Genomic DNA, 10332 nt, shown 5'->3' on the forward strand with positions numbered 1-10332 from the left:
TTTTGGGCTTCCTCATATACATGGGGGAAAGCCCTTTCACACGCAGGGCTGGCAAAGGACAGGAAACCCAGGGGACAATACCCCGGGGACCCGGCCTCACCTGGGCCAGGATCCACATCCGGTGGGAAGCAGGGAGACCTCCCACTTAGCAGAGAAGTAGAGGCTTAGAGGCTGACATGGGACCCTGACAGCGGGGTGGGGTTGGCAGGGTGGGCGGGACACCCCAGAGCATGGGTGTGGGGGGCTTCCTGATGAAGCCCAGGGTCCTGACCCCCCAGCCTCCCTCCCGGGGCTCCTGTCCCTCCTGGACACACCCCGAGGATGGCCTTCCAGCCAGGTGGGTGCGCCCACAGCTACAGCACGGGATGCTGCATCCCAAGGGGGCAGCAGGACAAACGGACAGGCCTGAGGTCCTCCCCTCCCAAGGCTGCCCTCGGCCCCCAGCCCTCAGAGACCGTGGATCTGGGGTTTCCTTTCTTCAGGGACACCTTGGCTCCAGCTGAGCAGCGCCCACAGCCCACAGGCAGCCAGGGGTCTGCAGAGGGCATTGGGTTGCTGCGTTATCTAAAGCCCTTGAAGAGGCACTAAAGGTCCTTGACTTTGCTTAATAGCTAAAGTATCATTATTTTGTTTTGCTTGATGGATTTCCTTTCTGCGTTTTCTCACTTCTCTGACTGAATGTATTCTGGGACTAAAATTTTTCTGCAGACCGAAGGTAGGTGGAGCACATGGGTGGGGGTCTATCAAGAAAGAAGACCCCACAGGGTCCTGTTCGGTTACACGTCAGGCCGTCCTGCGGCTCCGAAGGGGCTCTGCTCCCCCGGCCTTGCTGAGCCGCCCCTGCTTCCCAGTCCCCTCCCTGCCCCTCCCGGCTCCTCTCCACCCAGAGCTGACCCTTCCAGGCAGGGGCCTGACCCTTCCCGGCTTCTCCCGGAGTCCTCTGTTCTCTCTTCCCGAAATCACCTGCCATGATTGCTCACACCTAGTTCTGTTTTCAGCATCTGGTTTTCAGTTAAAAACCACAGCAGATATCAAGCCATGAAAAGACACAGAGGGAACTTAACAGCTCGCCAGTGGGCAAAAGTAGCTCATCTGAGAAGTCTACACGCTGCACGGCTCCCACGGGAGCCCTTTCTGGAGAAGCAAAACTGCGGAGGCGGTGAAAGACCAGGGCTGCCAGGCTTGGGGCAAGGGCCCAGTACAGGGCTTCCTAGGGCACTAGGACCGCCCTGCCCGATGGTGGGCCCGCATCACTGCACGCGCGCCCGGACCCACGGAACGTCCCACTCCGCGAGGGAACCGACCGAAACCATGGATTCTGGGTGCAGACGGACGGCACGGAGGCGCGGGCGCATCAGTCGTGACAAACGTCCCCTCTGGTGGGGCGGCTCTCTGTGCAGCGGGCAGGGGCGGGCAGACGAGGCGTCTCTGCACCTTCTGCTCAGTTCTGCTGTGAACCAAAAACCACTCTTGTGAAGTCTGGTAATTATTTTAAGACAGAATAAACAAACAGGCATATCAGGCCCTCCTAGCAAGCGAGGCTGAGCTGTCCAGGCAAGGCACACCCCTCCCCTGCCCGGCGGCTCTCTGACACCTAGGTGTCAGGTGTGACAACATGGGCTCCGGGGCCTCTCGGGTCAGCACGGTGACTGTCAGGAAAGCTGGATAGTGGCCTCAGAGCCCCTGCAGTTGAGCGAGACCACCACCATCGTCCTGTCCGACTCATTGTCTGACACCAGGAAGTCCTCAGGGCACCCAGAAAGCGCCAGAATTCCTCTCGAGACAGAGCGTCCACTCACCCTGGGATGCCCCTGGGTCACCAGCAACGTCCTCCTCTGTGGGCGCTGACCCCCTCTCTGCACCTCGCCCCGGGCTCCAGCCCCATCCCACCTGTGTCTGCACCAGAGCCGGCCACTGGCTGCTCCCCGCTGCCCTTCTCGCCGCTTCCAAACCCCAGAGCCGGCCTCTCCTGAGCGGCTCTGCCCCGCAAGCCCCTCCCACCGGGAGTGCTGCTCATGGTAATGCTCCCCCAGCTGTGTCCCCTCCACCATCCCGGATGCTATACTCTTATTAATGCAGCCAGGCAGGCATGCCCTTCACAGGCAGCCTCCTTCCAGCTCACACCCACCCGCCTTCCTCACTCTCTGTCTGCTGTGGGCACTTGGGGGACGGCCATGCTGGCCTCTGTGCAGCTGTCTTTTCTCAGGACCCACTTCTTAGACCAAGAGTCTAGAGCTGACCTTCCCGAATGCTGGCCGTTGGTTCAATCCAAACCCATCCTTAACCTCTTGATCCCCGGCAGCTGAGCACCCAGTGCGGTGTCCTGACCGCGTGAGGCAGACTGGACGGAGGGCCGACCTGCCATCAGCTGTGTCCAGCTCCTCTGGGGGCCGGAAGAGCCCGCTGAGACCACCTGCGGGCTGGAATCCTGGCCGGTCACTCACAGGCCGCTCATCTAATCCCCAGCTGTTTCTCATGCGCAAACTGGGGAGTAAACCTTTGTGCTGTCAGAGTTGTGAGTACCAATGAGCCAGTGTACAGAGAAGTGCTGCCCCCCGAAACACAGGTGCGCTACGCACGCACACACAAGAGGAGCTGCGGTGTTTCCTCCTCGCCCACATTTCCTGCGAGGACCGTAAAAGGGCCGCGTGCAACACCGGGCTCACGCCCCCAGCCAGCACCTCCCCCTCCTCCAAGGTCCAACGCCCCATTCGCCCCAAACAAAGAAGTCACCGCCGGGAAGGGGCTTTCCCGGCTGAAGGGGGGGCCCTTTCTGTGTTCACAAAGCCCCCATTGGAGGGCACATTCTAGAACACTGCGGTGGGGAGGAGGGGAGTCCCAGGCGGAGCCTGGGAGGGGAGGGCGGAGGCGCAGGAGCTCAGGGACCAGCCGACCTGGCCCTGCGGAGCCCGAGCGCCGCGCCGCGCGTGTGGTTCGTGCCCGACGCCCTGGGCATCGTGTGCGCCTCGGCCACGTGGGTGCTGACGCTGAGCGAGGGCGCGCTGCTGCTGAGCGCCTGGCTGCTCCCGGCGCAGCGGCCGGCCTACAGCGCAGTGCACGGCTCGCTCTTCCACCTGCTGGCCTCCCTGGCCCTGGCCTCCCACGCGCGGACCATGTTCACCGACCCCGGCGCCCTGCCGGTGGGCGCCCCGCCTGCGCCCGGCCTGGCAGCCCGCTGCCCGCTCTGCGGCGCCGCCCAGACGCTGGGCGCGCACCACTGCGGCGTGTGCCAGCGCTGCATCCGCAGGGCACACCACCACTGCCCGTGGGTCAACAACTGCGTGGGCGAGGACAACCGCAAGTTCTTCGTGCTCTTCACGCTCTACACGGCGCTGGGCGCGCTGCACGTGCTGCTGCTGCTCTCCGCGCCGGCCCTGCGCGCCTACGCGCGCGGCGAGTGGGACCTGCAGACCCCCGTGCTCCTGCGGCCCTCGCTGCTCTTCCTCTTCGTGGTGGCGCTGAACGGCTTCCTCTTCGCTGGCCTGATGTTCACGATTCAAATACGCAGCATCCTCACCGACCCACAGAGTCAGCCGGGCGAGCCGGGCCAGGCGTCCGCGTGGACGAACCTGAAGGCCGTCCTGGGCCCGCGCCCCTCCCCGGCCTGGATCAGCCCCTTCGCCTCCGCGGGACCTCGGGCCGCCAGCGGGCCCCAGGCTGTGGTCTGAGTCCGCCTGTGTGAACGCAGCTCCCTCCGCGGAATCGGAACAGATGATCCTCAGAAAATCGCCGCGAGACTGTAAACGCCAAGCCTCCTTTTCTCGTGTCCACCGACGAGACCCCCACAAGAGAGAATAAAAGCGCCAGGTTCCCCTCTGAGCAGCAGGTGGGGTTTAGGGCCTCCAAGCTTCCAAGGAAATACGCAAGACCGGCCCCTCCCGCCAAAAGAAATGTGACATGTGCCCCTTCTTTCACTCTGCCAACACTCTCCTGGGAAAAGCGATTAAATCCACAACATCTGTGAGCAAAGTATGGTGAATCCGTGCAGAACCCCATTACAGGTGGTAGCTACACACCGAGGCAAGTGTGTGACCGCCTGCACGTGGCCCGTTGTGAGCTGCCTTATCTGATGCAGAACCATCGTTGCATTCCTGGTTATCTCAGCTCCTTAATGAGGGATTATGCTGTATAATGTGTCAGTTTGGGTGAGTTCCTATTTTTTTAGAATTTTTGTATTTATGCTCATCGATGAAATGAGCTTAGAAATCTCTATTCCTTTGCTAACTTAATCTGTTTGTAATTTACCAGATCCCACGACGCGTATCAAATGAGCAGGGCGGATGTGGCTCTTTCTGTTTTCTGACAGCCTGTGTGAGGTTGGCACCAGCGCTTGAAAATTTGGACCTCACCAGTCAAGCCATCAAGGTTGGGTTTTCTTGTTTAACTTTTTATTTTGAGATACTTATAGGTTAGAATGAGGTATTGGATAGCATCACTGAATCAACTGACATGGGTTTGCGCTAACTCTGGGAGGTCGTGAAGGGCAGAGGAGCCTGACTTGCTGCGGTTCGTGGGGTCATGAAGAGTCGGACACAGCTCAGCGACTGAACGACGACAGATGCAGTGGTGAGGGGTCATAAAGGGCTCCCTGCCCGCTTCGCCCAGCTGCTCCCGTGGTACCAGGCAGGAAAGGCGCCTGACTGCAGCCTCACGTCCAACGGCAGTGCCAGCACACTCCTTTGACCCTGTTCACAGTCCCTCAGTTTTACACACACGCGCTTGTGTCTAACTTGCTCATCTTCACACCAAGCCTGAGGCAGCTAGAGTTTTCAGCCCTGCTTTAGAGATGGGAAGACAGAGAGATCGAGCAAACTCCCCAAGATGACACAGCAGTACCTAGTAAGGCTGAGAACTGGACCCAGACAGCCTGGCCCCAAGACGGGCACCTCCCCACCACGCTGCCACGCACGGCCGAGCAGAAACCCGAGAGGGACTGGCCCCGTGAGGACGGCCTCACAGCCACGTAAGCGCAGGGCGAGCCCTCCTCTGATGCGGACGGCTGACCTGTGACCGTTCATCCCATAGGTGCCCGCAAGGCATAGGGGGGCAGGGTGCAAGCTTGACAGTGAACACACAGCCCTTCCCCCGGGAGGCTTTTCAGTGATGAACCAGAAGCCATTTCGGGGAGATTAGGTAGAGCTGAAGCTGGTATGAAGTCTGTAAAACAGAGTGAAAATGTCACAGGTGAGAAGGCTTAGCCAGGAGATAACATCTGTGTCCCAAAGCCCCAGATCTCAGCCAGCCGCTGGGAGGGTTCCCAGTGAGGCTGGTCCAAAGGGTGATGACCCACGGAGGAAACGTCGTGCAGGCCACTGGGCTGCTGGTGAGGGTCCGGAGTAATCAGCAGGCCTGGTTGCAGGTGGGGAAAAACATGGATGCTTTGAGACGGAACCACGGTCTGGATCCCTAAGTACTCATGGGATTATAGCCTTTTAAGTAGAATTGTACAAAGTGGTCTATGCAAGTGAGGTGTGAGGGCTCCAACTCCTACTGAGACGCTCAGAGGGGCCAGGACGGGCAGAGCCCACCCCAGCCCTTCCAGGGCCAAGAGCGCTAAGGAACACTCACAGCCCCTGCAGCGAGGCAGCCACGAAGCCCCTCTGGTTAGCTGCCCCAGCGCCCGGGGGTCTCCCTGCAGGGGCGCGGCCCAGTGCAGACCTCACGCCAGCTCACCCTTCGCAGGGTCCTTCTGAGAAGGGCACCAAGGGCTACAGGGCATGCATCCAGAGCCGGTCAGCCGTGGGCAGGCACTGGGGCGCCTGGACCCCGGCTCCCGTCCAGGACCTCGGCGTAGATTAGCGAGGCAGGCAGGACGCGGTTGGGCACCCCTCGCAGCCATCGAGGTGAGGAAGTGACAGCCGTGGCCCTGGGGATGTGGATGGGGAGGCGACTGCGTCTGCTGGAGCGCTCCAGACCTGCCCCGTGGCCTCAGAGATAGTGCCCTCCCGCGGTCCCCACCTGCCCAGCCACACACCGGCAGGGGCAGCTGGGCTGGAGCGAACACAGCGGACAGGGCAAAGCGCCATCAGCGTCCAGCCCAGCCCGGCGTGAACCCTGAGGTTTGTACCTGAAGACCCCAAATCTCTCTCCTCTCCTCCTGCCCCCTGGAGGTCTGAACAGAAGGGTCTCCCATCTCGGGGCCGTGAAATCAGAGCCGTGTGTGACCTCGTACGCATGGTCCAGCCACAGGCATGCCCAGAGGGCCGGGCTGCCCCGTAACCCTCGTGAATTAAACGCACATCCCCCCCGCACCGCCCACACAGGGCTGTCCGCCAACTCACAGTGTTACAGGCAGCCCCCCCATCTGAGAAAGAGAAACTTCCCCAGATGCTCTGTAGGGGCTGCTTTTCCTTACGCAGCGCTTTGTGGGAAAGATTTAAATGAGGTTTGGGGGTATAGATTCTAACTGGTTGCAAGATAATTGCTAACAATGAAAACGGCCAGCTTAGCCATCAAGTCCTCAAACTCTAATTTTATGCGAGAATTAGTTCACAAATATATAATTCCAGCTAGCACGTGCTGTCACTGTTACGTCTGAGCGATTCAGACTTTCACCCCCAAAGTTATTTTAAATCTGTCTCCAGAGAACATTTAATACGAGTTTGGCAAATGACGTTTCTGCGGACTCCTCTGGAGGTGTCATCTGTCAAGTTGCCATCTGAAATGTAATTTGTGTCATTTGCTGGGGTTCATTATTGCAGATATTAGCAATCAATATTTCTTCCCTCAAACAGGACAGCAGCTGGCCCTTAGGAACCCATGGAAAGATTTCTCCTCCGTTTTAAACTGTCGTAGAGGGTCTTCCAAGTGGGCACTGATCACCCCTCGGGGACAGGGACAGTCAGCTCCCAGTACCTGGAGTCTGAGGATGAGACAGAGACAGAAAGATAGAGAAAGACAGAGAATAAGAGACAGACCCTCAGAAACAGAGACGGAGAGATGGAGCTGCACTGGCAGGAGCCCAGGGAGCCGAACAGTGTCCCCACCTCGCAGGTCGCCACCACGCAGGGTCCCCATCACACAGGGTCCCCACCACGCAGGTCCCCACCACGCAGGCTCCCCACCACACGGGTCCCCACCACGCAGGGTCCCCACCACGCAGGGTCCCCACCACACGGGTCCCCGCCACACAGGGTCCCCACCACACGGGTCCCCACCACGCAGGGTCCCCACCACGCAGGGTCCCCACCACGCAGGCTCCCCACCACACAGGGTCCCCACCATGCAGGGTCCCCATCACCCAGGGTCCCCACCAGGCAGGGTCCCCACCACGCAGGGTCCCCACCATGCACGGTCCCCACCATGCAGGCCCACAGTGGGAGGAGGACACGCTGAGGAGGGAAGGCCCCCAAGGCTGTAAAGGTGAAGCTGAGTTCAGACCACACAGGTCCCAGCGGATGCCCCATCTCGAAGGTTGTAAAGGCCGGTGCCCATCAGTGGTGCCCACTAGGTCTGCAGGCACTGGGTAGCATGAGCCACTTGAAGCTGGGAAGCTTTGGGACCCATCTGTTACGCAGCAGAGGCTAACTGATACAAGGGACGTGGGACTTGGGTGGGTGTGCTTCCTTTTTTACTCAGTAGATAAGAAGACTGTTCAGACTATATGTAAGATACAAGTATTAACCATCAGTAAACCCTGGATTATCTACCACCCAGGCTAAAAAAAAAAACAAAAAAAACAATTTCTGAAGCCCCCTGAGTGACCTTCTTCAAACCCACCCCTGGGTGAAACGTCACCCTGAGTTCTGTGTTTCCTGCTCTTTGGAATTTCAAGTCCTTTCCCCACAACTGCAAGGAAGCCCGAGGGAGGCTCTGGACCCACGCTCCCGGCCACTCACCCGCCCTCACAGCTGAGTGTCCCCACTGTCTGAGCCTGTCACACCTGGCTTGTCCACTCCACCATGCCAGGCAGTTTGCAGAATTACAGATGTCACCGCGAGGACGAGTCCAACACCCGCCCCAGCTCAGGGTTCCTCCGGGTGCCCGGGGGGCCGAGGCGTGGTGCCCCGCCGCTCACTTCACGTGCACGCTCGTCCACGCGGGCCACGACGGGGAGTCTGGATGTCACTTGCGTGGGTCCGCATCTCAAGCCTGCTCCTTTTCACAGAGTCTCTCTCGAAGATCCCCCCTCAGTTTACACCCCAGTCCAGCCTCCTGCCGCCGCACCAGTGCGCCATGGCATCAGACTGTGGACAGGTGTGGGAAGCGTTCTTAATTACAGTTTTAATTTGCTCTCACTGAGCACCGGGAGCTTCTCCACTCAGCGCTCCTGTTTCTCGTCCAGGATCAAATCCTTCGCTCATTTTTATCTTGTTATCTGTCTGTTCCTGACTGATTTGGAAGTTAGTTACACATTCTGGACACTAATCCTTTGTCGGCTGAATGCATTGAAAACATCTCCTCCCAGTTGGTGGCTCCTGTGTCCACTTATTTATGCCGCTGTTGATGAATTTTAATGGAGCAGAATTTGTCAGTCCTTCCCTTTTGTTTCACTTCTGCGGTTTTAATAAACAATTTCTTAGTCGGTGGTCATGGTATGTTCTCCTGTATTGTCTCATGAAAGTGTTACAAGCATTTATATTACCATTAAGTGCTTAATCCCTCCGAAACTGATTTTTATGTGTGGAGTGAGGTAAGAGCCCCTTTGCTTTCTTTTTCAAGATTTTAACCAATTTCTCCAGCATCAATTACTAAACACCTCCTTTCCCCACTGAGGGGCAAGGCCATCTCTGTTATTAACAGAAATCACACACATATTACATCACACAGATATTATATCCCACATATATCACATCACGCAGATACTACATCCCACACATATCACATCACGCAGATACTACATCCCACATATATCACACGTTACTTCACACATTACATCATCACTTCCTCCTCAGACTCTCCACATTGTCAGGAGTGAAGTTCGGCCGCCAGGGCTCCTCTGCACCCACAGTAAAATCTCATCACCCACGATTTGCACTTTCTCCGCGCAGTGGCCTCTGAAGTCTCCTTACTGTGCTGTGCTCATTGCTCAGCCATGTCCAGCTCTTTGCAACACCATGGACTGTAGCCCGCCAGGCTCCTCTGTCCACGGGGATGCTCTAGGCAAGAATACTGGAGTGGGTTGCCATGTCCTCCTCCAGAGGAGGCCTCCTTACTTGCCTGATAGTCCAGTGATGTGATGAAAAGAAGCTTCACACAGATGGCCTGTGGCATTTATCGTTGTTTGTGGTCAGATTATATTCAGGGCATTATTAGCCACACGGCCGGGTGTGGACATCCAGAAGTGGGATAAACCCCTGAATCAACCACCTCCTTACCCGGCACTGGGATAAACCCCTGAATCAGCCACCTCCTCACCCGGCACTGGGATAAACCCCTGAATCAGCCACCTCCTCACCCGGCACTGTCATTCAGACTTCATGTCAGGTTTGCCGGTTCAATCACAACGCCAGATTGATCACAGTCTTTTCTGGCATTTCATCCTGAAATACACCCTGTTGAGTTCCTCCAGTGAAAGCAAGTTCCTGGTCTTGGCCTCAGACTGTCAGTTTTGAGCATTTTAGCTGGGTATAGAATCTGGACCGACGGTGACTTTCTGTCAGCACATACGAGGTAGCCCACTGCCCTCAGCTGCACTACTGCTGATGCAAGCCTTTCTGATTACCTCTCTTTCTTTGGACGGTAACATTCTCACTCTCTGGTGAAGTATATTTTATGCATTTGTGTGTGTGGGTGTGTACATCTGTGAATTTGCCTTGTGTGTGTGTGTATGTGTGTGTGTGCATGTTTGTATGGATGGATGTGGACGGACTGTTGTTCAGCCACTCAATCCTGTCCAACTCTTTGCAGCCAACCCCACGGACTGCAGCACACCAGGCTTCTCCGTCCTTCACTGTCTCCGAGTTTGCTCAAACTCATGCCCATTGAGTCGGCGATGCCATCCGACCAGCTCATCCTCTGTCACCCCCTTCTCCTCCTGCCTTGAACCTTTCCCAGCATCAGGGTCTTTTCCAATGAGTCGGCCCTTTGGATCAGGTGGCAAAGTTACTGGAGCTTCAGCTTCAGCATCAGTCCTTCCAATGTACATTCAGGGTTGATTTCCTTTAGGATTGACTGGTTTTGTCTGTTTACAGTCCAAGGGACTCTCAAGAGTCTTCTCCAACTCCACAGTTCAAAAGCACCAGCTCTTCAGTGCACAGCCTTCTTAATGGTCCAACTCTCACATCCATACATGACTACTGGAAAAACCACAGTTTGACTAGACAGACATTTATAAGCAAAGTAATGTCTCTGCTTTTTAATACATTGTCTACGTTCGTCATAGCTTTTCTT

At 57.1% G+C, this 10332-nt stretch overlaps 1 protein-coding gene across 1 annotated transcript; it reads left to right on the plus strand.

Annotated features, from left to right (window-relative positions):
• The first annotated feature begins 321 nt into the window (after positions 1-321).
• Positions 322-7024, plus strand: LOC139183053 (palmitoyltransferase ZDHHC3-like). Its single transcript, XM_070788800.1, has 3 exons — positions 322-337; positions 2788-4145; positions 4249-7024. Exons 1-2 carry the CDS (start codon positions 322-324, stop codon positions 3666-3668), a joined length of 897 nt encoding a protein of 298 aa, XP_070644901.1. The 3' UTR covers positions 3669-4145; positions 4249-7024.
• Positions 7025-10332: the final 3308 nt, after the last annotated feature.

This window comes from Bos indicus, chromosome 5 (genome assembly GCF_029378745.1).
Source record: "Bos indicus isolate NIAB-ARS_2022 breed Sahiwal x Tharparkar chromosome 5, NIAB-ARS_B.indTharparkar_mat_pri_1.0, whole genome shotgun sequence".
In the NCBI taxonomy this organism is placed as follows: Eukaryota; Metazoa; Chordata; class Mammalia; order Artiodactyla; family Bovidae; genus Bos; species Bos indicus.